The sequence below is a fragment of the Phocoena sinus genome, chromosome 17 (assembly GCF_008692025.1).
Source record: "Phocoena sinus isolate mPhoSin1 chromosome 17, mPhoSin1.pri, whole genome shotgun sequence".
NCBI classification, from domain to species: domain Eukaryota; kingdom Metazoa; phylum Chordata; class Mammalia; order Artiodactyla; family Phocoenidae; genus Phocoena; species Phocoena sinus.
The window spans coordinates 41784682-41812332 of NC_045779.1; the positions used below are offsets into that span (position 1 = coordinate 41784682).

Consider the following 27651-nt stretch of genomic DNA (forward strand, 5'->3'; position numbering starts at 1 on the left):
GAATGTCTGCCTTCCTTAGAGCAGGGGTTCAAGCTGAAGAATGGGAAACGGCGAGAGCCTGCGTGTGACCCCGGCCTGATGCATGTTCTTACTCTCATCCTCTTCCACCAAACGCCTGACCTGTTAGAGGCTGGGAGTCAGATGATTAAGTGGCCCTGGACCTTTGTGGCCAGTTGCTTTGGTTAGGGAGACTGAACAAACTTCCAAAATGTCAGCTGCTGCTCGACGGGGCTGTACTGAGTGCAAAGCAAATGATGGAGGTAATAGAGGCCACAGGAGGTCAGAGAAGAGGGACAGACTCATCATGGCTAGTGTGGGGAACATCTGGGTGAGGAAGGAAGGGTAGCAATGGGACAGATGTCTAAGGCAAGGGAAAACATGAGGGCAGTGACGGTGTAGAGGTACGGACTGAGACCGGGCTGGGAGGGCCAGGTAGAGAGCTGGTAGATCAGGAGAGAGGGTCACAGTGAGAAGCCACCAAATTGAAAGCTAAACTGGCAGCCTAACCTGAAGACATCAATCTGAAGGGACTTGTCAAGATGGAGACTCCAGGTATCAGACTTAGAGCAGGAAATTTAGAGGAGAAACAGAGGCTGTTAGGGACCCTGGAAGCATTCCATTAGCCCCTGGTCTGAGTGGCCTGTATGTAGATGGGCAGAGAACGGTATGAATGTGGGGAACCATAATCCCAGTTAATCCAGGAGGGTCCCAGTTTATGGCTGTTGGAGATTGGGAGGAAGATGGCAGAAGAGTAAGACGCGGAGATCACCTTCCTCCCCACAGATACACCAGGTTACGGCTGTTGGCTCACTTCTCAAGGACACTCCCTTTCGCTTTCAAGGGGGCTCCAGTCTGAACGCGAAAGTATAGGATCACCCCAGTTAAGGCCAACCTGACTTCAGCAGGAGAGGAGACTAACTCTGTTGAAGCAGAGAATTCCTGCAGGTGAGAAGTAGGAGATGAAGTTGAAGACATCAGGTGGAACCAGAGTATACAGGGCTTTGAAAACCAGGCTAAAGGGTCTGGACTTTATCTCTGAAAAAGAGACACTAAAGGGTTTTTAAGTGGGACTGATAAAGGCAAAGCCTCATTTTAGGAAACTTAATCTCGGGGTAGAGGGCAGGATGGGTTCCAGGGGGAAGATAGGGAGGGCTGCAAAGACCAGTTAGGAGACTATGGTAGCCCTCTGGTGAGGGGTGACAAGAGCCAGACTTGAGTAGCGAGCGGAGAAATGAAGAGAGAAGGAAGGGGTGAGGAATGAGAGAAGGTGCGATGAATAACGAGGGAGAGGAAAAGTCACAGTCGAATCCTGGGTTTGAGCTTCCATGACTCTGAGAGTGACGGCAACAGCGATGAAAGAGTGATGGGATTTTTAGAAAAGATAATGAGGAGTTTTAGACACTGGGTTTGAAGCTGAGATGGGACACCTACAAGGACACGTCGAGAGGGAGCAGAGGCAGCGCTAACACCGCAAGGAGAGGGTAGAACCAGTGGTGCAGGCAGGAAGCGGCACGGTCCATTTCCTTCTGAATTTTAATTTCCATTTCCAGTGTTCACTTATGTGTTTGTTTTGGACCTTCAATACAGCGAGACCTGGGCTCTAATCCCAGTTCTGCTACTCGCTAGTCATGTGTCATTTTATTTCTGAGCCTTGGTTTTCTCATCTATAACATAGAGTAAAAATACCTCCATCATAGAGTTTGTGGGATTCAATAACATAACGAGTAAAGTTCCCAATACACATTAGACGATTGTTGTTACTACTGTTATTATTATAACACATATTATTATCGTCATCATCTCCTGGATGCCATGAAGCATGGCCTTAGGAGACAGTGAAGCCTGAGCCTTGGGCTACAGCCACATGCGGGAAGCAGGCGGGAGACGTGGGGCGGGAAGAATATCCATGAAGGAACCGCCTAAGGTGGGGATGGAGGAGTTGGGGAGAGGTGGGCGAGAGAACCAGACGTCATGGAATACGATGGGAAAGAGAACTTCTAGGCCAGGTCAATATTAATGTCATGCCCCAGCGAGGCTAAATGGAACAGAACTTAGAGAAAAAGCCATTGAGTTGAGTCATTGATTCATCTCAGCAGACATTTCCAGACTCTACCAGGCACTCTGCTAGACCTTAGGGACACAGAAATGACCAGGAGGCCATCGATAATGATCAAGAGGGGTGGGTAAAAGGACAGATTTCTAGGGGGAGGGGGGAGGGGGTGAGAAAGTAGGGACAGCAAGTCTAATCTCTTCATTTAAAAGAAGTTTGGTAGAAATTCACCATGACCAGCTACCGGTGAATGGACCCCACGGGAGTACTTTGACTCATCCCAGAATTATGACTGTGACCACGTGAAAATTCAATTCTTAGCCAGACTGAGGACCTTTTAGCCAACATTTCCACACTTTTGAGTTAGTGGAACTTTAACTTCAAGTGCTAGAGTCCCAGTTCCCTAACTGCTCTTTTGACTCTGGTTAGGACTGGATTTGTTTCAACATTCAGGTGATCGAGTGGATTACTGTCTAACAGAAGTCCTCGTTTTGCTTTGGTTGAGTCATGGTGTTTGTAATCCATCGGCTTCCACTAAAGCTGTGTTAATTTCCATCCAAAACTGTACATTTTTTCAAAGACCATTTAGCTCTATCTTTGAGGGTAAATTTTTTGCTGAACTTGTTCTTCTGATGTTTACTGACTGCCTTGTCTTTTGGGGTAGCTTTGGTCCTGTTTGCATCTTATCTGCCCAAGCAGATTGTAAACCCATGGGGGGAAGAAACCAATTCCTATACTTTTCATCTTTCACAGAGTAGACTTGCAAAATGTTTTTCTTGAATCATTTACTGAGATTGAGTGATCACAATCTCAAGTATTCATGTTTCTTTTTTTAAAAAAACTTTTCCACTTCATTGGTTTTTAAATTACAAAATCAACTTTTGCTTACTAAGAAAAAAGTCAGAGTAGAGATGTGTATAAAATCAAAACCTGAAAGACATTACTCCTCAATTTCACTTCCTGGAGGTAATCACAGCTAAAAGCCTGGCTTCTCCTTCCTGCCTTTCTTCAAAGATGTCTTACCATCTTAATCGGTTTGCAGGACAGAAATTGAGACACAGATGTAGAGAACAAACGTATGGACACCAAGAGAGGAAAGCGATGGGGTGGTGGTGGTGGTGGTGGTGGTGTTGATGAACTGGGCGATTGGGATTGACATGTATACACTGATGTGTATAAAATGGATGACTAATAAGAACCTTCTGTATAAAAATATAAATAAAATAAAATTCAAGAAAGAAAAAGACGTCTTACCATCTTAAGATGCTATTTGCTTGTCATTACCATCCAGGATTTAGCGCAATGCCTGACACGTAATAATTGCTCAGTAAACGGTTGTGGAACAACTGAGTAGCATTAAGGTATCTCTTTACTCCCAAATTCAACCTTATCTGATTAGGGAGGCAGTGTGATAAAAATATAATGTACAGTTCTTTAATGTAACTAAATCCTAGGACCTGCTTGAAACCTTTAACTTATAATTGCAACAATCCTTTGAGGTAGGTACTATCGTCATCCACATTTTATAGGTCTCTTGACCTCTCTGTTTCAGTGGCTTCATCTGTAAATTGAGGAAAACAATACCTACCTCCAAGGGTTGTTGTGAGGGTGAAATGTGTTAATGTATGGGAAGCCTCAATACTCTGTAATGACCTATATGGGAAAAGAATCTGAAAAAGAGTGGATATATGTCTATGTATAACTGATTCACTTTGCCGTACACCTGAAACTAACACAACATTGCAAATCAACTGCAGTCCAATAAAACATTTTTAAAAAATATATTGGAAGCACTTGGAACAGTGCTATACATGGTCAACTGAGAAACAGTTGAATCTGAATTTCTATATCCTTTATGAATTTTTGTCTTCTTATGAATGCTTGCACTTAATAATGCATCAAACATACGGTACACTTGAAAAATCATATTGAGGTCCATACCCAGAATGATGGTGGTACATAACATGGGGATTTAGCATGCTGTTATTGCTGCCCTCAAAGCTTTCCTCCTATATTCTCCTATATCAGTCACCTTCAGTGAGAAGGGAATGGTTGATATTTAAGTTGGCGACAAGGGATGGGAGGATCAATCTTTGTATTGAAAGGTCAGATTTTCAGCTTACTCCTCATGCTTGAAGCATGATCTCCCCCCAGTACAAGGATTTCTCCCTGTCTTAGTTTGCTAGGGCTGCCATAACAAAATACCGCAGAGCGAGTGTCAATAGAAATCTATTTTCTCCCCGTTCTGGAGGCTAGAAGTCCAAAGTCAGGGTGTCGGCAGGGTTGATTTCTTCTGAGGTTTCTCTCCTTGGCTTGCTGCTTCTGCATGTGGTCTTTGTTCTGTGCCCATGCATGCCTGCTGCCTCTGTGTGTGTCCAAATTTCCACTTCTCATAAGGATACCAGTCAGATTGGATTAGGACGCACCCTAATGGCCTCATTTTAACCTAATCACCCTTTAAAGGTCCTTATCTCCAAACGCAATCACCATCTGACCAACTGGGGATTGGGACTTCAACAAATGAATTTAAGGTGGGAAGACAGAATTTAGCCCAGAACACTTCCTTATTGCTATCAAAATCAATAGGAAGCTTTCTCTGAGTTTTGAACTCCCACACGTAAGAATTCAGTCATGCCCTGGGTAAAAGAGGTTTTGTGAATCTGACTCTGTGAGTGTGTCTTATATATACTCAGCAAGTAAAATGGTTCTACCATTTCTCTAAATGACAAATTTGGTTTTTCTTAGTCTGTCATCAACACACTTAAAAACCCAAACATTGCTCCGTAAAATATCCTGTTTCTTCTAAGGCCATCCTCTTTGCACACTGATCCCTGCTGGGAGACCTTGGAATCTGACCAGATTGTAAATCAGAGACCGTCAATCTTAGGCTTTATTACCTTGCGCCAAATAGGAGACAGATGAGCGATTTGTCACATGTTAGGCTGAGACTGGCTTCCGACCCTGAGATTTTAGCACTTTGTGATCTAGAGGGCCGAAGGACTACAACCAAGGAATTCATCTTTCTGGTTGTAGAGAGTAGAATTTTCAGGCAAAATGACCAAGAAAGGATTTCGTTGAAGTAGGAGAGGACTTGGAACAACAGTCCTTTGAGTTACACACATAAGTCACCTCCATACATCCGCCCCCTAAACTTGGCCTCCCTTATTTTTTTTTTTTAACATTTTTATTGGGGTATAATTGCTTTACAATGGTGTGTTAGTTTCTGCTTTATAACAAAGTGAATCAGTTAAACATATACATATGTTCCCATATCTCTTCCCTCTTGCGTCTCCCTCCCTCCCACCCTCCGTATCCCACCCCTCCAGGCAGTCACAAAGCACCAAGCTGATCTCCCTGTGCTATGCGGCTGCTTCCCACTAGCTAGGCCTCTCTTTTTATAAGTACAATTTGGCAACCAAGGAAGTTATGCAAAGAACCCAAAACATGCAGCGAAGGATGTCAGAGTTGAACGGACTGGAACTCTCTCACCCTTAGAAAGCTTTTAGGTTCACGTGCCCAGAAGTGGGTTCTTCCGTGTCTCACGATGCCCTTCTCTGCTGTCCCCAGAGGTCTGGCAGTGAGCCAGTGGGTGGCCCTCAAGTCAAAGTGGGGTTTGACACCTTCAGGTTTTACAGGCCAGGGTCTTGCGACCCAGGAATGCTTGAATCCTGCCTTGCCAATCTCCCCTTTTCCCTTCAGTTCCCCAGAGAGCCATGCACACTAGAAACAAAACCAACACGAGAATCAAAGTCCAGGAGAAAACTTCTTATCCTGTGAGACTGGCTAATAGATGAAAATTTTCATTTAAAGAGCAGAATCACGGAAAATGCATCTCCGAACCTACCTTAAGCATTAACACTTTCTTTAAAACACATAAATGTACTTATAATAAAAATTGCTTTGGGGCTTCCCTGGTGGCTCAGTGGTTGAGAGTCCACCTGCTGGTGCAGGGGACGCGAGTTCGTGCCCTGGTCCGGGAGGATCCCACGTGCCGCAGAGCGGCTGGGCCCGTGGGCCATGGCCGCTGGGCCTGCGCGTCCGGAGCCTGTGCTCCACAGCGGGAGAGGCCGCAGCGGTGAGGGGCCCGCATACCGCAACAGCAACAACAACAAAAAATTGCTTTTGATTACTCTTCCAAAAATTACTAATTTTAAGTTCATTTTAAAAATATGATTTAAAAAGATCTTTCTTGCATAAATCATACCCATAATGTGTTGTCTATGGTTTTCAATTTTGATTTTTTAAAAATTGGAGCAAGAATTTGAAGACTTTGGGCTTCCCTGGTGACACAGTGGTTAAGAATCCGCCTGCCAGTGCAGGGGGCACGGGTTCGAGCCCTGGTCTGGGAAGATCCCACATGCCGCGAGCAACTAAGCCCGTGCACCACAACTACTGAGCCCATGTGCCACAACTACTGAAGCCCGCACGCCCTAGAGCCCGTGCTCTGCAACAAGAGAAGCCACCGCAATGAGAAACCCGTGCACCGCTACAAAGAGTAGCCCCGCTCACCTCAACTAGAGAAAGCCTGCACGCAGCAATGAAGACCCAACACAGCCATAAATAAATAAATTAATTAATTTTAAAAAAAGAATTTGAAGATTTCTGTAAAACAGTCTAAGGGCAGAATCTGTAAATTTTTATGAAATTTTCCCTAGTCCTTTACGTGTTTCATCTATGCCTGGTTCTAGAGAAATTTTGGTTAGCAGATTGCCTTAATTCTTTCCAAAGCTTTCAACTTGTTTTTTTCTTTTTTTAAAATTCAATTTGTTTTAGTGCTTACTTATATTTAATTGGGTTTTATAGTATTTCAATTAATTACAATAATGTGTACAAATGGCATATAAAAGTTTGGAAACAAAAACAACTTTGATTCATTTTAACAGTCGTTTTTAAATTTTCACATGCATCAGAATCACATGGAGAGCTTGTTAAAACACATATTCTTGGACCCCATACACAGAGTTTCTGATTCAGTAGGTCTGGGGTGGGGCCTGAGAGTTTGCATTCCTAAGAAGTTCTCAAGGAATGATTGTTGCAGTTGGGTCACCACCACACTTAGACAACTGATGCTTTATAAGCGTACCATCAGTCAATAGGAAAAGTATATAGGTGCTCTGGAGCACAAGTGTTCCTCCAGGGCTGCTTTATAAGCATGAAACCCACGGACTTCCCTGGTGTCGTAGTGGTTGGGAATCCACCTGCCAATGCAGGGGACGTGGGTTCGATCCCTGGTCTGGGAAGATCCCACATGCCACGGAGCAACTAAGCCCGTGCACCACAACTACTGAGCCTGCACTCTAGAGCCCACGAGCCACACCTACTGAGCCTGCGTGCCACAACTACTGAAACCTGCGTGCCTAGAGCCCGTGATCCACAACAAGAGAAGCCACCGCAATGAGAAGCCCACGCACCGCAACAAAGAGTAGCCCCTGCTCGCCGCAACTAGAGAAAGCCTGCGTGCAGCAATGAAGACCCAATGCAGCCAAAAATAAAGAAAGAAAGAAAGAATAAGCATGCAGCCCAGCCAACAAGGGAAGTACACAGGTATTCGAAAGCACAGGGGTTCCAATAACCTTGAGCATTTAGCGTGTTCTGGGCATCAGGTCCCATATTTTCAGAGGGCATGAAAAGCAGTGATTGATCGGAAGTTGGTTGAGTGGAGGTCAATTAAAAGAGCTGCTTCTGTGCAACTTTATTAACACCTCATCCAATATCGGATACTGTGCTCTAGAGCATTCTGGGAAAAAAGACGAGATTGGAGTATGTGACTTAGACTTTAGGTCTAAGCAAAGTTTCTAGTCTCTCCCCAGTCTGATATGGGGCCAGTGTCTCTCTGAGGGCTGGGCACAGAGATTATACTCCATAGTGTGGAAGAGGAAGTTCGAGAGAGAGAGTCAGAGTCTGAGTTTCAGCCTTTTAGGTACAGTGACCTGCCCACTCATCATCGTGGTGCTGTCAGGGGTGTGGAACGTTTTTGTAAGGTAGATTAGCAGCTCTTCTGTTTGGAAGGGATACTAACGAGTGGGTGGCCTGAGGTGGGCGCAGCTGACTGACAGCAGACACCCATATCAGGGGTTGGGAGATTTGCAAGATGGCAGCTCAGGCCCAGCACAAGGAGGTTGCAGATGGGGAGTGTCTCCTGCTAATACAGGTTAGCGTGGGCTACAGCAAGGCCCACTCCTGTGACATGTGGCCTGGGGCACATGCCAGGGCTTGGTATCCTTTATCTGTGCCCTCAGTGTCTCCAGTTATTTGTTTAATGATACAGTAATTCTTTTTTTTTTTTTTTTTTTTAATATTTATTTATTTGGCTGCGCTGTGTCTGAGTTGCAGCATGTGGGATCTTCGGTGCCATGTGCGGGATCTTCGTTGCCCCACGTGGGATCTTTTAGTTGCGGCATGCGGGTTCTTAGTTGCAGCATGTGGGATCTCGCTCCCTGGCCAGGGATCGATCCCAGGCCACCTGCACTGGGAGCGTGGACTCTTAACCATTGGACCACCAAGGAAGTCCTGATACATTGGTTCTTGAAAGATGAGACATTAACTTTTAGAAGGATCTGGTGCTAGCTCAAAATTTATATTTTGACTCAACTCCAGGAACTGGCTAATGTCCATGATATTCAGATCCTAAGACTGTATGAATGCACTGTTCCCACCAAAATTGCTTGCGTATTAAAATCACAAATATGAGGTGCTATTAGAACTCTTTAGGGAGTGAAGTTACAAAAAATCAATAACTTAACAGAAACTTAATGAAGCCTGGGAGCTAAAGAATAAACAACACATGTCATTACCCTTTAAAACTCTTTAGCTTTTCCCCTCGCATCTTTTGATTACTGTGTTAAGTATGTAATGTCTTCTCAATGCGTGGCTTTGCTTTTTTAAATTGTGCATGTGTATTGATTTGCAGGTTCCATTTCCTTATTATTTACAAAGTTTTGATATTCAGATATCCTACATCATTATATAGAGGGAAACATTTTTTAAGGAAAAAAAAATATCATCCTTAATCCTACGACCTTGCCTACACAGCAAGCATTTTTATTTCTAATTTTCAGGTTCTGCCTTAGAGCCATATTTTACCTGGATATAATCACTGTAAATATGCAACTTTCAGATCTACTTCTTTCACCAAATCGTAATTGTCTTCCTATTTATAGTTATGTTAGAATTATAATGTTAATAACTACCTACTGCCCCAAATGGAACTCCTGAGCGTTCCCTGCAAAACCTGCACCTTCCCCATCCCTGAGTCCGCCTTAATCCCTCCCTTTTTCCCTCACCTCACCTCTAATCTGACAGGAATCTTACTGACCCCACTTTCAACCTGGTGTGTTATTGACAGTTCTCTAGGGCTGCCACAACAAAGAATCACAAACCAGGTGACTGAAAACAACAGAAATGTATTGCCTCCTAGCTCTGGGGGCTGGAAGTCTGACATCAGGGTGCTGGCAGGACCATGCCCCCTCTGAACCTTGTAGGGGAGAACCCTTCCTTGCTTCTGACGGTGGGTGTTGGTCCCCGGCACTCCTCAGCTGACAGCTGCATCACTCCCATCTGTCTTCACGTGGCATTCTTCTCTTCCTATAAGGACACCAGTCATAATCGATTAGGCCCCAGACGAATGACCTCATCTTACCTTGATTGTATTTGCAAAGACCCTACTTCCAAATAAGTTCACATTCACAGGTATATTTATAGGGGGACACACCTCAACCCAGAGGACCACCCCTCTCTCTCCGCCCCACCTCTTCCTGCACTGTTCTGGTTTACCTCCCCCCCCCCTCCACTTCCTCACTGGGATTATTGTACTAGCTTCCTAGCTGGTTTTCTACTGTCACATTTGCCTGCTATGGTCTATTCTTGATTCCTTTGTTCAGAACCCTCCAGAGACTCCCTAATCACTCAGAGTAAAAGCCAAAGTCCTGGCAGTGGCTCTACAGTCCCTCCTGATCTGCACTTGTTCTCACCTCTCACCCCTCTCTGCTCCAGCCACTCTGGCCTCTTTGCTGATTCTCCAGCTCACCAGGCATATTCCCACCTCTGGGCCTTTGCACCTGTTGTTGTTCCCTTTGCCCGGGACGCTCCCTCGCAGATATCCACAGGGCCCATACCTCATTCAAGACTCTGCCCAACTGCCACCTTCCTGACCACTGCTATTACATCATACCCTCACTCTCACCCACCCTGCCACAGTCTCTATTCCTTTGTGCCATCTTATTTTTCTGCAGAACACTCTCCACCTTCTAAGAGACTGTGTTCTTTACTTGTTTGCTTTCTTTTTTATCTACCACCACCATCCAAATGGAAGCTTCTCTAGGACTGGAGTTTTTGTCTGTTTTGTTATCTGTTCCATCCTTAGCACCTAAATTAGGGCCAGGCCCAGAGTAGGTGCTCGGTGAATATTTGTAGGATTAATGAGAAGTAGGCCAGCACATTTTCTCGTAACTTACTAAACCATTTATCCTTATTAAATGTTCATCTTATTTTCCTAATTTTTTGGTCACTGTAAATAATGCTGCTATAAATAGCTTATTCTGTATAGTTAATTTCCTCCTTTTTTTCAATTATTTCTTGGGGCCACATTTCCAGAGTAAATATTGTCAAATGTCCTTCCAGAAGAATTTTTATCAGTTCATAATGCCACCCACTATTAATGATCGGACTCTGTTTCCATGCTCCCTTGCCACCATTGGATTTTTTAAAAAATTAATTAATTAATTAATTTATTTTTGGCTGTGTTGGGTCTTCATTGCTGCACGCGGGATTTCTCTAGTTGCAGCGAGCAGGGGCTACTCTTCGTTTCGGTGCGTGGGATTCTCATTGTGGTTGCTTCTCTTGTTGTGGAGCACAGGCTCTAGGTGCGCGGGCTTCAGTAGTTGTGGCTTGCGGGCTCTAAAGTGCAGGCTCAATATTTGTGGCACACGGGCTTAGTTGCTTCGCAACATGTGTGATCTTCCCGGACCCGAGTTTGGAACCGTGTGCCCTGCATTGGCAGGCAGATTCTTTCTTTTTTTAACATCTTTGTTGGAGTATAATTGCTTTACATTGTTGTGTTAGTTTCTGCTGTATAACAAAGTGAATCAACTATACGTATACATATATCCCCATATTCCCTCCCTCTTGTGTCTCCCGCCCACCCTCCCTATGCCACCCCTCTAGGTGGTCACAAAGCACCGAGCTGATCTCCCTGTGCTATGCGGCTGCTTCCCACTAGCTGTCTGTTTTACATTTGGTAGTGTATATATGTCAATGCCACTCTCTCACTTCATCCCAGCTTCCCCTTCTCCCTCCCCGTGTCCTCAAGTCCATTCTCTACACCTGCGTCTTTATTCCTGTCCTGCCCCTAGGTTCTTCAGAACCATTTTTTTTTTTAGATTCCATATATATGTGTTAGCGTACGGTATTTGTTTTTCTCCTTCTGATTTACTTCACTCTGTATGACAGACTCCAGGTCCATCCACCTCACTACAAATAACTCAATTTCGTTTCTTTCTATGGCTGAGTAATATTCCATTGTATATATGAGCCACACCTTCTTTATCCATTCATCTGTCGATGGACACCTAGGTTGCTTCCATGTCCTGGCTATTGTAAATAGTTCTGGCAGGCGGATTCTTAACCACTGAGCCACCAGGGAAGTCCTGTAAGTTCTTTAGTATCTTCTGATATGAATTGTCTGATCCAGACTCCTGATTTTTTTTTTCAGAAGGGAGGTTTTAGATTCATATTTATTTATCCATCCTTTTCTGGGGGCAAAAATATTAATCCTTACTTATATTTGTTATAAGTATGTTTCCATTCTACAATGCCCTTTACCTCTGTTTGTGTTTCTACTTAAACTCTGTGTTTTAATCTTTACAGCTGTGGACTACTGTACCTCAGAAAACCACGGATGTGAACATGAGTGTGTAAACACCGACAGCTCCTACTTTTGCCGGTGCCCTAAAGGATTTGCTCTTAACCCGGATAAGAAAACATGCACAAGTAAGTTACACACATACACACACAGTTTTTGATGCTACTGCTACAAGCACTGTGGCTGAGGAAGTCTTCCAAGCACAGGATTATGTGCTGGGGTTAGGGGGCCTTTTACCTTCTGCCCTATTCCTCCTTTGTCAGGCCTTTCTTAACTTGTCCTGAGACCGTAGCCCACTCTATCTCAGTGTCACCCTTCACAGCATCTGACAACAGTATGTATCTTTGATCAGAGACCACATGTCGGAGTGTTCCTCCAGCATCTACAGAGCGTGCTGACAATCAGACCATCTTACTTCATGCTGGCTCAGCCTGCCTGTGTCCACCAGTGTTAACAGGGCTTAAGAAATACTTTCACTGAAGCTTTGTGGCTTGTGGGCTGCAGCTCTGACTCCACACAAGTAAAGGGAAATCTCTGAGCCAAAAGGAGTTGCCTGTGGTTGCCCCTGGGTGGGGGAGGAGTTGGTGGAGGGCATTTTGCAGAGAACTGCTCAGTTTTTGTTTGAGCTGTTTAGTTCTATTTTAACTATACGCACCCACATCAGAATTAATTTGAGCTCCCCAAATCTTGACCATAACAATTTATAAACTGACGGTGGTCGTTCGTTTTGTAAAAGGATCCCAAAAACATTCTTTTAAATGTAAAGATATGTCAGAGCACTGAAGGGATTGTGTATGGATAATTATCACCCTATAGAAAGGTTCACTTGAGAAAGTTTGTTTTCAAAGTATTGGGGCCCAGCACGTTTAAAAAGTGACATTTAATAGCAATTTAGAATAAAGTCACCTCTGAAACGTCCGTCAGTGAGAAAACAGGATTTCAATTCATAAAAAGTTCATGTACCCACAACCTTTCTAACTACATCTATTATGTAAGGCAGGATATGCCTGCATAGTTTTTAAAAAGCGTCCCCCCAAAACTCCTGAAACATCAACTTGCTTTTCAGTCCCTCCCTGCATATCAACAGTTTATAAGCACCAGAGTTAGAGGCAGGGGTCTAGGATAAAACTGTAAGGGGCACAGGAAGTCAAAACATACATTTCTGGACCCCAAACCACATGCCAATAGCAGTGAACAAGGCCAGGTCCTTCCTGGAGGAGATATCTCGGCTGAGTCGAAGGCAGAGCCATCCTTCACCAGGTAAAGAAGAGTGAGATGTAGGTGGCCAGGAGGAGGAAAGATGTGCAAACATATCAGCCAGGCAGACCCATGTCCACAGCTGGCCTACGGTTGCTTATTGACCGAATAAGAGAAAGAGTGAATGGACTGTTCTGTTTCTAGCCTCCCTTCCTTTCTGAATATTCTGAGCTATGAGCCAGCGGCCTGGGCCGGGGTAGCGTTCAGGGAGTTGTGGCTGCTGGGCTGAAGAGTCAGTTCTGTCCATCAAAGGGGAGGCCACATGCCGCTGAGGGCAGTTCAAATCCCAGTGCATCTGCATTTTTGCTGGATGATCCTTTTTTTTTGTGGTTCGCGGGCCTCTCGCTGTTCTGGCCTTTCCCGTTGTGGAGCACAGGCTCCAGACGCGCAGGCTCAGAGGCCATGGCTCGTGGGCCCAGCCGCTCCGCGGCACGTGGGATCTTCCCGGACTGGGGCACGAACCCGCGTCCCCTGCATCGGCAGGCGGACTCTCAACCACTGCACCACCAGGGAAGCCCTTGCTGGATGATCTTGGGCAAGTTATGCCTCAGTTGCCTCAGCTGTAATAGGGGAGATAATACCGCCTACTCCATGGTGTTGTCTTGAAGGTAAATGAGAGAATTCATCTAAACCATTTAGCACGTGGCCTGGTGACAAGCAAATTCTTGAAGGGATGACACTGGCTTCAAAAAGACTTTAAATTGGGATCTATTGAGCATATACCACGTGCCTGGGGTAAGTTTAATAGTGCCTAAAAAATTCAAAATTCAAGACTTCTGCTGGAGGCTGCTTGGGAACACAAGCCACACAGAGCAGCTCAGTCACCTGCAAGGTGTTATATGACCAAAGGCTCCCAGGGTGACACAGACAAGACTCATGGTAGGAGTTAAGGGAAGGAGGAGGCCAGTTGGACGAGAAGAGGTGGGGATGCGGCTGCCGCCCTGGGACAAGGCCTGGAGGGACACATGTATCCTCTCCAGTCTCCTTCCTGCCTCTGTAGCACTCCTTCCCTGGCTGGGAAGGTCACCTGACCTCACCGCCAGCCCCTGTTCCCAGGGCCTCACCATCAACATGTCACCTATCCTGAATCTCACGGGATGTGGAGAATGACAAGCCCCAGGACGGTACAAGCAGGGAGACCCTAGAAGTAGATGGTGCTGTGCGGGGGACCTGGGAGAGGAGTTCCAGCTGAGAGTCAGGGGAGGGACTGGTCCAGCTGTGAGGTCTCACCAGCTAGGCACGGAGCCTGGCAGTTCAGCTGTCTCTGGCCTCTGTTGGAGTCAAGACCCAGAAGTGGGCCCCCCCACCAATGTGTGGGCAGAGAAGAGTGCTGGGCAATCAGCCTCCGGGAGATGAGTCCCCTAGAAGGGTCCCCTTCCTGCTATGCTTGGGGGCGGGGCAGGGAGCCAGACCTGGGGAAGGGACTGGCAAGAGAATAGAACCCCCCGCCCCCCCACCGAGGACTTGGAAGGCTGTGAGAGTAGGGAATAAGGCAGTTCAGCTGTAAGAACCAAGACACTTGGGAATGCTCCAGATCTCTGACAAAAACAGGAACACAGACTGAGAAATAGGGACCAGTTAAGAGGACACAAACACAGGATGGAGGTGAAAGCTCAGAATCAAGGCAGGGATCCTTTTTTTAATTAATGAAGTATCACATCAGCTTCCCGCCAAGTCAGAGCCTGGCTGCTGCTGTGACGTTGAGAGATTTAAAACAGGTTTTTCCCGTTCCTCATCAACTTGCAGAAAATGAAGTAAAAGAAACTCAGTTCCTTAAATTTGAGTCTCTATTTTTTTTAATAAATTTATTTATTTATTTATGGCTTCCTTGGGTCTTCGCTGCTGCGCGCAGGCTTTCTTTAGTTGCCGTGAGCAGGGGCTACTCTTCGTTGCGGTGCACGGGCTTCTCATTGCGGTGGCTTTGCTTGTTGCAGAGCACGGGTTCTAGGCACGCGGGCTCAGTAGTTGTGGCTCACGGGCTCTAGAGCACAGGCTCAGTAGTTGTGGTGCACGGGCTTAGTTGCTCCGTGGCATGTGGGATCTTCCCAGACCAGGGCTTGAACCCGTGTCCCCTCCATTGGCAGGTGGATTCTTAACCACTGCACCACCAGGGAAGCCCCTGAGTCTCTATTTTTAACCAAAAGTATATTTGAAAGCGAATCCAACTAGTAAGTGTGCAATTATTGTCTAAAAAATATAGACTTGTCAATGTAATATACCAAGCATGATTAATTTATGATTAAGCCAAAATGTACATAATAGAGCTTTATGTTCCTGAACAAATCATATAATTAAAATATGTAAGTAGTGTTCAGTTCTTTACCCTAAAGCATCCCATACAAATCCATCTGAATATTTTCTAGAGGGGAGAAGGGTAGGAATATGCAGGTGCCATCAATTTGCAAAATATTAGCAAGACTTTTTTTTTTTTACTGTGGTAAACTATACATAATATAAAATTTTCCATTGTAACCATTTTTTTTTTTTTTTTTTTTTGCGTTACGCGGGCCTCTCACTGTTGTGGCCTCTCCCGTTGCGGAGCACAGGCTCTGGACGCGCAGGCTCAGCGGCCATGGCTCACGGGCCCAGCCGCTCTGCGGCATGTGGGATCTTCCCGGACCGGGGCACGAACCCGTGTCCCCTGCATCGACAGGCAGACTCTCAACCACTGCGCCACCAGGGAAGCCCCATTGTAACCATTTTTAAGTGTGCAGTTCAGTGGCATTAAGTACATTCATGCTGTTGTACAACCATCACCACCATCCAGCTGCAGAACTTTTTCATCTCCCTAAACTGAAACTCTGTACCCATTAAATAATAATGCCCCCGTCCCCTTTCTTCCCCACCACCCCTGGCAACCACCATTCTACTTTCTGTCTCTATGTATTTGGCTACTCTAGGTACCTATTGCAAGTGGAATCGTACAATATTTGTCCCTCTGTGATTGGCTTATTTCACTTAGCATAATGTCCTCAAGTTTCATCCATGATGTAGCATGTGTCACAATTTCCTTCCTCTTTAAGGCTGAATAATATTCCATGTATGTATACACCACATTTCGTTTATTCATCCTCCTGTGTTGCTTCCGCCTCTTGGTTATTATGAATAATGCTGCTATGAGCATGGGTGTACACGTATCTGTTCAAGTCCCTGCTTTCAGCTCTTGGGCATATACTTAAAAGTGGAATTGCTGAATATTATGGGGACAAGATTTTCAGAGGTCCATAGAAACCGTTACTCCCGAACTGGCACGAGAACATTCTCAGATGCTCAGGGTCTTTTCAGGAGACAGGGATTTGTGTCTTTGGTATCAAGGAGACTGTGGGTTTCATGTCTAACGCTCAATCATCTAACACCTGTAATGTTGAATAAGGGCAGTTGTTGACATCGTATTTTGCATCTTCCTGTTTATTACTTACTGGCTTTGAGATCATTATTTTTCAGGCTCCATTGATAACTTGGTTGACATTTCTCTCCTTACTTTTCAAATAGGAGTGCTTTCACAAAGTACCAAATGAATATTAATACTTGCATTAAAAATGAAACACAGGGTCCGCCTGGAGGGGTGGGGTAGGGAGGGTGGGAGGGAGGGAGACGCAAGAGGGAAGAGATATGGGAACATATGTACAACTGATTCACTTTGTTATAAAGCAGAAAGTAACACACCATTGTAAAGCAATTATACCCCAATAAAGATGTAAAACAAAAAAATGAAACACAGACATAGGAAAGAATTTTTTACTGCATCGGCAATAGACGAACTAGAACGTATCAGTCTCTGGGGTTCCTGGCCAGCCTGTTGTTAACCTGCTGAGCCCCAGTATCTTCTTACAGCCTGCAATATGCCACTTGCTTTCGTGAGACCTGTGTGCATGAATCAAAGACTCTCGGTTGGTAAAAATAGAGTCGCCATATGATCCAGCAATCCCACTCCTGGGCATATATCCAAACAAAACTATAATTTAAAAAGTTACCGCTGGGCTTCCCTGGTGGCGCAGTGGTTGAGAGTCCGCCTGCCGATGCAGGGGACGCGGGTTCGTGCCCCGGTCCGGGAGGATCCCACGTGCCGCGGAGCGGCTGGGCCCGTGAGCCACGGCCGCTGAGCCTGCGCGTCCGGAGCCTGTGCTCCGCAACGGGAGAGGCCACGGCAGTGAGAGGCCCGCGTACCACACACACACACACACACAAAAAGTTACCTCTATGTTCATAGCAGCACTATTCACAATAGGCAAGACACGGAAACAACCTAAATGTCCACTGACAGATGAATGGATAAAGAAGATGTGGTACCTTTATACAATGGAGTATTACTTAGCCATAAAAAATAATGAAATAATGTCATTTGCAGTTACATGGAAGGACCTAGAGATTATCATACTAAGTGAAGTAAGTCAGAAAGAGAAAGACAAATGCCATATGGTATCACTTATATGTGGAATCTAAAATATGACACAAATGAATTTACCTACGAAATGGAAACAGACTCACAGACACAGAGAACAGACTTATGGTTGCCAAGGGGGAGGGAGGGTTGGGGAAGGGTGGATTGAGAGTTTGGGATTAGCAGATGCAAACTATTATATATAGAACGGATAAACAACAAGGACCTACTGTATAGCACAGGGAACTATATTCAATATCCTGTGATAAATGATAATGGAAAAGAAAATAAATGTGTTTTCTTTAAAAAGAAGACTCTCAGTTGAAAGAGACCTCAAGTTCAACCTACTTCTAGCCCAACCACCCATCCTACAGTATCCTCACTGTGTCATCATCCAGCCTCCACTTGAATACCCCTACTGACAGGACACTTACTACACCCCCTGCAGCGCATTTCACTTTGTACAGCTCTGACTCTTAGAAAGTGATTCCTTACACTGACCTGATCACTACTTCCTTGCACTTTGAGACCAACAGGACAAATTAAGCTTCTCACATTTTCCTGTTCACTAAGAATGAGTCATATCCGAATAATTTTATTTCATTTAGTAGACTAGCCAGGCATGGAAAATGTGGAAGCAACTATCTAGACTCTAACAGACATTCCATCAATTTGCTAAAGAGATCCCCATGCCCCATAGACCGGATGGAGAAATGTGTGCTGGATGAAAGAGTCATTGGTTGAGTTCATAACTGGCCGAATGTCTGAGCTGAGATCCTCCTGGAGGGAAGTGTTGAAACAGCCTGGCCAGGAGCATCAAGGAGGGTTCACGAGCTGTCTTCTGTTCTTAGTGACTCCTTGTTGGTTCTTAGTGGGCAGTGTTTACACATCTAAACTTTCACAAAACACTCCATTAAGAGTAGTACCAGTAACCATTTATTTATTCAACAAATACCTGTTGATCGCCTACTATGTGCCAGACACATTTGTAGATACTGGGAATGCAGTGGTAAATAAAACAGACCAAGAACCTCTTGTACTTATGGAGCGTACATTCTATTGGAGCAGGCTAACAGAGGATGACAAGTCTCAACAAGAAAGTGACATTTAGGTCAAAAACTTGAAGCAGGTGAGGGAAGGAGGAAACTTTTGAAGCAGAGGAAACAGCACTGGTACAAAGGCCCTGAGGCAGAAACTGTGATGCCTGGCAGTGTTGAGGGACAGCAAGAAAGTCCATATGACTAGATTAGAGTGAGAGATGGTGAGGCAGGTGTTATGGTCCATAGTGCATACAGCTTGCCCTCTCCACAGTCATACATTCGCTTCCTATCTCCCCAAATTCCAGCGATCCCTAGGAGCTCATGGTCACTCCCCTATGCTGAGCTCTCAAACAGGCTTTGTTTGTTTGCCTATATCTTGTGTGTCAGGTATAGATATCAGAAGCTATAAATATTGTTCCTAGCAATGTTCCCTGATTATTTTCTTCTCCAAATTACTGGGCACCTCCCACACCGTTCTTTTTTCTATTTTATTTCTGCCATTTTCCATGGCAACTAGTCTCACAATTATGTATGTGTATATTTATTTTTAACACCTTTTCTAATTGTAAAAGTAATATAGACTCATTGTAGAAAACTGGATAGTGTAGAAATGAAATTGTATAAAATGAAATGATCTGTAATCTTATCACCCAGCAATAACCATTGTTAATACTGATTTGCTACATTTCTCTTGGTCTTTCTTTTTAATGCTTATGTATATATTTTTATAGAGTTGAGATCATAGAGTATAACATTAAATCATGAGCATTTTCACATGTCATTTAAACTTTATCAAAAGCATTTTAATGTCCGCGTAATATCCTATCATATGTATGTATCACAGTTTGTTCAGCACTTTTTTGGCTGTTCAAATTGTATTGTGATAAATGTTCTTGCATATAAATCTTTGCATTTCTGATCATTTTCTTAGGAACAAAACATGAAAGGAAATTTATTGAGTCAAAGGCTATTAACATTTTTAAGGCTTTTGATGTATATTACAAAATTATTTTCCAAAAACTTTGTACCATTTTTTTATACTATACCATAAAATTGCCTAATTTTTAAAAATAAATTTATTTATTTATTTTTGGTGGCGTCGGGTCTTCGTTGCTGTGTGCAGGCTTTCTCTAGTTGCGGCGAGCGGGGTCTACTCTTCGTTGCAGTGTGCGGGCTTCTCATTGCAGTGGCTTCTCTTGTTGCAGAGCACGGGGCTGTAGGCACGCGGGCTTCAGTAGTTGTGGCTCGAAGGCTCTAGAGCACACGCTCAGTAGTTGTGACGCACGGGCTTAGTTGCTCCGCGGCATGTGGGATCTTCCCGGACCAAGGCTAGAACGTGTGTCTCCTGCATCGGCAGGCGGATTCTTAACCACTGCGCCACCCGGGAAGCCCAAATTGCCTGATTTAAAAACTTTTTGTTAATTTACTAGGAGAAAACTTTTTCTCATTGCTTTATTTATTATCATGTCTTTAGTTACCGTTTCTTCATAAAATTATGTATGTCCAACTTACAAATGTATGTTTGTTGGTGTTATTTGATTAATGAACAATCTGTTCCATTATAAGAGATTATGTATAAGTGACTCCTATAAGCTCCATGAAGGAAAGGGCTGTACTTTTGCCCGCTGCTGATTTCATTGCCTGGCCCATGGTAGATGTTCAGAGAATATTTATTGAATGACTTAGTGAATAGTGAGGTTAACACTTTTTCACAAAGTTAATAGACATTCAAAGAAAGGAAGTATATATCTGAGCTGAAATTAAAGAAATAGATAATAGGAAACCAACAGAGAAAACTGGTAAAATCAAAAAGTGGTTTTTTGAAATTAGTAAAATTTATGAATCTCTAGCCGCACTGGTCAGGGGGGAAAAAACAGAGAAGACACAAATGACCAATATCAGGAATGAGAGAGTGGACATCACTGCAGATCCTATAAACATTGGAAGGATAATAAGGGAAAATGATAAACAAATTTATGCCAATAACTTCAGCAACTTAGATTAAATAGACAAATTCCTTGAAAGACCCAAACTGCTAATTGTTTTTTCTTTTCCATTATGGTTTATTACAGGATACTGAATATAGTTCCCTGTGCTATACAATAGGACCTTGTTGTTTATCCATTCTATACATAATAGTTTGCATCTGCTAATCCCAAACTCCCAATCCACCCTTCTCCAACCCTCCCTCCCCCTTGGCAACCACAAGTCTGTTCTCTGTGTCTGTGAGTCTGTTTCCATTTCATAGATAAGTTCATTTGTGTCATATTTTAGATTCCACATATAAGTGATACCACATGGTATTTGTCTTTCTCTTTCTGACTTACTTCACTTAGTATGGTAATCTCTAGGTCCATCCATGTAATTTCGAATGGCATTATTTCATTCTTTTTTATGGCTAAGTAACATTCCATTGGAAATAAGTACCATGTCTTCTTTATCCATTCATCTGTCGATGGACACTTTTTTCCATGTCTTGGCTATTGTAAATAGTGCTGCTATGAATACAAGGGTACATGTATCTCTTTGAATTACAGTTTTGTTTGTATATATGCTCAGGAGTGGGATTGCTGGATCATATGGCAACTCTAGTTTTAGTTTTCTGAGGAGCCTCCATACTGTTCTCCATAGTGGCTACACCAATTTATGTTCCTACCAACAGTATAGGAGGGTTTCCTTTTCAACCTTTCCAGCATTTTATTCGTAGACTTTTTAATGGTGGCCATTCTGACTAGTGTGAGGTGATACCTCACTGTGGTTTGGTTTGCATTCCTCTAATAATTAGTGATGTTGACCATATTTTCATGTGCCTGTTGGCCATCTGTATGTCATCTTTGGAGAAATGTCTATTTCTCTCTTCTGGCCACTTTCTGATTGGGTTGTTTGTTTTCTTATTATTGAGTTGTATGAGCTGTTTGTATATTTTAGAAGCCCTTGTTGGTCACATCATTTGCAAATATTTTCTCCCAGTCCATAGGTTGTTTTTTTGTTTTCTTTATGATTTCCTTTGCTGTGCAAAAGCTTATGTTTGATTAGGTCCCATTTGGGTCTTTTTGCTTTTATTTCTATTGCCTTGGGAGACTGACCATTGGTACGATTATGTCAGAGAATGTTTTGTCTATGTACTCTTCTAGGAGTTTTATGGTGTCTTGTCTTATATTTAAGTCTTTAAGCCATTTTGAGTTTATTTTTGTGTATGGTGTGAGGGTGTGTTCTAACTTCATTGATTTACATGCAGCTGTCCAGCTTTCCCAACACCACTTGCTGAAGAGACTTTTTCCCAATTCTATATTCTTGCCTCCTTTTTTGAAGACTAATTGACCATAGATGTGGGGGTTTATTTTTGGGCTCTCTATTCTATTTCATTGATCCAAATGTCTGTTTTTGTGCCAATAGCATGCTCTTTATTTTTAAAATACCTTTATTGGAGTATGATTGCTTTACAATGGTGTGTTAGTTTCTGCTTTATAACAAAGTGAATCAGTTATACATATACATATGTTCCCATATCTCTTCCCTCTTGCATCTCCCTCCCTCCCACCCTCCCTATCCCACCCCTCTAGGGGGTCACAAAGCACCAAGTACCCTGTGCTATGCGGCTGCTTCCCACTAGCTATCGGTTTTACATTTGGTAGTGTATATATGTCCATGCCACTCTCTCACTTTGTCCCAGCTTACCCTTCCCTCCTCCCATGTCCTCAAGTCCATTCTCTAGTAGGTCTGCATCTTTATTCCCGTCCTGCCCCTAGGTTCTTCATGACTTTTGTTTTTTTTTTAGATTCCATATATATGTGTTAGCATACGATATTTGTCTTTCTCTTTCTGACTTACTTCACTCTGTATGACAGACTCTAGGTCCATCCACCTCACTACAAATAACTCAATTTCATTTCTTTTTATAGCATGCTCTTTTGATTACTCTAGCTTTATAGTACTGCCTGAAGTCTGGGAGGGTTATGCCTCTTGCGTTGTTCTTTTCCCTCGGGATTGCTGTGGCAATTCTGGGTCTTTTACGGTTGTATATAAACTTTAGGATTATTTGTTCTAGTTCTGTGAAAAATCTCATGGGTAGTTTGATAGGGATCACATTAAACATGTAGATTGCTTTGGCAAGTATGGCCATTTTAACAATACTAATTTTTCTAATCCAAGAGCATGGGATACTTTCCCTTTATTTATTTATTTATTTATTTACTGGCCACACTGTGTGGCATATGGGATCTTAGTTCCCCGACCAGGTATCAAACCCGTGCCCCCTGCATTGGGAGCATGAAGTCTTAACCACTGGACCGCCAGGGAAGTCCGCATTTTTTAAAATCATCTTCAGTTTCCTTTATCAATGTTTTATAGTTCTCAGCCTATAAATCTTTCACCTCCTTGGTCAGGTTTATTCTAAGTATTTTATCTTTTTTAATGTAATTTTAAAAGGGATTGTTTCTTTCTTTTTTTAAATATTTATTTATTTATTTGGTTGCACCAGGCGGGCTCCTTAGTTGCGGCTCGCAGGCTCCTTAGTTGCGGCTCGCGGGCTCCTTAGTTGCGGCTTGCCAGCTCCTTAGTTGCAGCATATGGGCTCTATAGTTGCGGCTCGCTGACTCCTTAGTTGTGGCATGCATGTTGGATCTAGTTCCCTGACCAGAGATCGAACCCGGGCCCCCTGCATTGGGAGCATGGAGTCTTATCCACTGTACCACCAGGGAAGTCCCCAAGGGATTGTTCTTTACTTTCACTTTCTGATATGTCATTGTTAGTGTAAAGAAATGCAACCGACTTCTGTATGTTAATCTTGTATCCTACTACCTTGCTGAATTTGTTTATCAGTTTTAGTAGCTTTTGTGTGGAATTTTTAGGGTTTTCTGTATATAGTATCATGTCATCTGCATATAATGAGAATTTTACCTCTTCCCTTCCAATTTGGATACCTTTTATTTCTTTTTCTTATATGATTGCTGTGGCTAGGACTTCCAGTACTATGTTAAATAGAAGCGATGAGAATGGGCATCCTTATCATGTTCCAGATTTTAGCAGGAAGGCTTTCAGCTTGTCACTGTTGAGTATTATGTTGACTGTGGGTTAGTCATAAATAGCTTTTATTCTGTTGAGATACGTTCCCTCTATACCCACTTTGGTAAGAGTTTTTATCATGAATGGATATTGAATTTTATCAAATGCTTTTTCTGCATCTGTTGAGATATCATGTGGTTTTTGTCTTCTTTTGTGGATGTGGTGTATCACACTGATTGATTTGCATATGTTGAAACATCCTTGTGATCCTGAGATGAAGCCAACTTAGTCATGGTGTATGATGTTTTCTATGTGTTGTTGGATTCACAAACTCCTAAAATTAACTCAAGAAGAAATAGATAATCTGAATAGGCCTCTATCTATTAAAAGAAATTGAACTTGTACTTGTAAACCTTCCCACAAAGACATCTCCAGGGCTAGCTGGCTTAACTGGTAAATTCTGCCAAATTCTACCATTTGAGGAAGAACAAATACCAAGTTTATACAAATTCTTCCAGAAAACAGTAGAGGGAGGAGCATTTTTCAACTTATTCTATAAGGCCAGCATTACCCAAATACCAAATCCAGAAAAAGGCATTACAAGAAAAGAAAACCAGGGACTTCCCTGGTGGTCCAGTGGTTAAGACTCCGTGCTTCCGTTGCAGGGGGCACCGGTTCGATCCCTGGTCAGGGAACTAAGATCCAGCATGCAGCATGGTGCAGCCAAAAAAAAAGAGAAAACCACACAAATATCCCTCATGAAATACATGCAAAAGATCTTCAATTATTTTTAGCAATAAAATTCCACAATATATAAAAAGGATAATACCTCATGAACAAGTGGGATTTATCCCAGGAATTCAAGGATGATTTAACATTCAAATGAAATTTAAAACATGAACATACTAAAAAGCAGAAACTATATGATCCAAGTCAACAGATACAAAAAGAGCACTGGACAAGACCTGACATTCATTTACTATTAAAAAAAGAAAAGTCTCTCAGCAGCCTAGGAATGAAGAGAACTGCCTCAACCTGATAAAGTGCATCAATGAAAAAACTATCAGCTAACATCATACTTAATGATGAAAGATTGAATGCTTTCCTTATAAGATGAGGAACAAAACAGGATACCCACTCTCACCACTTCTATTTAGCATGGACTGTAAGGTTCTGGCCATTGTAATAAGGAAGAAAAAAAGAAGGTAAGAAATGAAACCTAGATTGGAAAGGAAGAGTTAAAAGCATCTTTATTAGGTCACTGTAAATATAGAACTCTCCTGTGTTCTGTGAGTGATTCTAATAAATTATTGAAAGGAGTGAGTTGTGGGAGACCCCAAAATTGTAGGTGGCTGTGCAGAAGTGAAGGTGGCCTGGGGACCCCACTGGAGGCTGGTATCTGAAGTAAGGGCAGTCTTACTGGGGACCTTACACTTTACCTTGTGAGACTGGATGTTAACTCTGGGTAGTTAGTGTCAGAATTGAATTAAATTACAGGGCTCCCAATTGGTGTTGGAGAATTGTCTGCAGAACAAATTGAAGCAAATGAGCCTAACTGTATATGAGGTTGTTAGCATAATCACCCAGAGAATTATTTTAAGTGACAGGCGGGGAATATGTTGACTTTACATTCCAAGTGGCATATATCCGAAAAACATAAGAGCTTTAACTGTTTCCAGTAGTATTAGCATTAATAATAGAATTGTTTTCTTATTTTGAAATTATACATATACATATATAAATATATGATACAATAAATATATATAATGTTAATGTCACTTTGTACCTATACTTTCAGCATAAGAGAAAACAAATACAAATGTAAAATCAAAATGATTAAGTAGAACATTTCAGGGCTGGTTTCTCTGTTCATATCCAATTCTGGTGCTTAGGAACAGGGACCTATGCTGATATCCAAGGGCAAAAAGCCCCACTTCCTTTAAGAAAGGGAGCAGGGGCTTCCCTGGTGGCGCAGTGGTTGAGAGTCCACCTGCCGATGCAGGGGACACGGGTTCGTGCCCCGGTCTGGGAAGATCCCACATGACGCGGAGCGGCTGGGCCTGTGAGCCATGGCCGCTGAGCCTGCGTGTCCGGAGCCTGTGCTCCGCAACGGGAGAAGCCACAGCAGTGAGAGGCCCGCGTACCAAAAAAAAAAAAAGAAAGAAAGGGAGCAGGCCTGACCCTGATACCCAGTAAGTGGCAACCCTAGGCTTTTTGTTTTTCTTGCTTTTATTCCTTTTTGTTGGCCCTGTGCTGGGTTTGTTTATAAAATATTTTTTTTGTTTAAATATTAAAAATGTTTTGTTAAATATTAAAAATGGGAAAATTTGTTAAATATTAAAAATGGAAAATTAAAAATTTGTTAAATATTAAAAATGGAAAACTCCATACAAAAAAATGATTAAGTAAAACAAACAAACAAAACCTGTCTTTATTAACAGACAACATCTCCAACGGAATTTACAGAAAAGCTCTAGAACTATTAGTGAGTTTACTAAGGATGCAGGGTACGAGGTCAATATACAAAAATCAATTATTTTTTATTTACATTCTTTTTTTTTTTTAAACTGAGTCTCTTTTACTCTGTATGTCCTCCTTCCCTCTTTTTTTCTTTGCCATTCATTTGTTTTATGTTTTGTTTTAGCTGCTTTGAGTCTTCGTTGCTATGCACGGGCTTTCTCTAGTGGCAGCGAGCAGGGGCTAATCTGTTGCAGTGCGTGGACTTCTCATTGCAGTGGCTTCTCCTGTTGTGGAGCATGGGTTCTAAGTGTGCGGGCTTCAGTAGTTGCAGCACGCTGGCTCAGTAGTTGCAGTGCATGGGCTCTAGGCACACGGGCTTCAGTAGTGTGGCACGCGGGCTCAGTATTTGTGGCTCGCGGGCTCTAGTGAGCAGGCTCAGTAGTTGCGGCACACGGGCTTAGTTGTTCCACAGCATGTGGGATCTTCCTGGACCAGGGATTGAACCCATGTCCCCTGCATTAGCAGGCGGATTCTTTTTTTTTTTTTAAACACCTTTATTGGAGTATAATTGCTTTACATTGTTGTGTTAGTTTCTGTTGTATAACATTGCCAGGCGGGTTCTTAACCACTGCACCATGAAGGAAGTCCCTTTTTATATACTTTCAATGGAAAATCACAAATTTACATTTTAAAATGCTATTTATAATAGCATCAAGAATATGTACCACCTAGGGGTAAATTTAACAAAAGATGTGAAAACCTTTACAGTGAAAGCTACAAAACATTGCTAAGGGAAATTAAAGAAGACTTAACTAAATAGATATGTTCATGGATCAGAAGACTCAATACTGTTAAGATGTCTGTCCTTTCCAAATTAATCTATATAGATCACAGTTTTATCTATCATAATCTTAGCATGCTTTTTCTTGTAGAAATTGACAAGCTAATTCTAAAGCATATGTAGAAATGAAAAGGACTAAAATAGCCCTATTTGAAAAAGATGCACAGTGTCGAAGGACTTAAACCACCTGATTTTTAATACCAATTATAAAGCAACAGCAGTCAAGACAGTGTGGTATTGGTGTAAAGATGGAGTATAGATCAATGGAACAGAACAGAGTCCAGAGAGAGACCCACACATATATGGTGAAAGTATTTTCAACAAAGGTACTAAGGCAATTCATGGGGGAAAGGATAGTGTCTTCAACTAATGGTGCTGAACAGTTGGATTGCCATGTGCAAAAGAAAAAAAAAGGAACTTGATCCTTACTTCACACTACATACAAAAATTAACCTGCAATCAGTTTTAAACTTAAATGTGAGATTGAAAACTATAAAAATTATAGAAGGAAACACAGGAAAAGATCTTAGTGACCCTGCGTTTGGCAAAGATGCCTTAAAAGAGGACACAGAAAGCACAAACTATAAAAATTAAAAATGAATAAATTGAACTTCATCAAAATTAAAACTTTTGTTCTTCAAAAGGCACTATTAGGGGCTTCCCTGGTGGCGCAGTGGTTGAGAGTCCGCCTGCCGATGCAGGGGACGCGGGTGCGTGCCCCGGTCCGGGAAGATCCCACATGCCGCGGAGCAGCTGGGC

General features: G+C 42.9%; 1 protein-coding gene across 5 annotated transcripts in view; it reads left to right on the plus strand.

Annotated features, from left to right (window-relative positions):
• The window catches only part of MATN2 (matrilin 2), a 155508-nt gene that overhangs the window by 86520 nt on the left and 41337 nt on the right, over nt 1-27651 (plus strand). For all 5 annotated transcript variants that reach the window (XM_032610116.1, XM_032610112.1, XM_032610115.1 and 2 more), the window contains one exon: nt 11915-12037. In XM_032610116.1, the coding sequence (XP_032466007.1) occupies nt 11915-12037 (123 nt within the window). The remainder of the gene's footprint in view (nt 1-11914; nt 12038-27651) is intronic.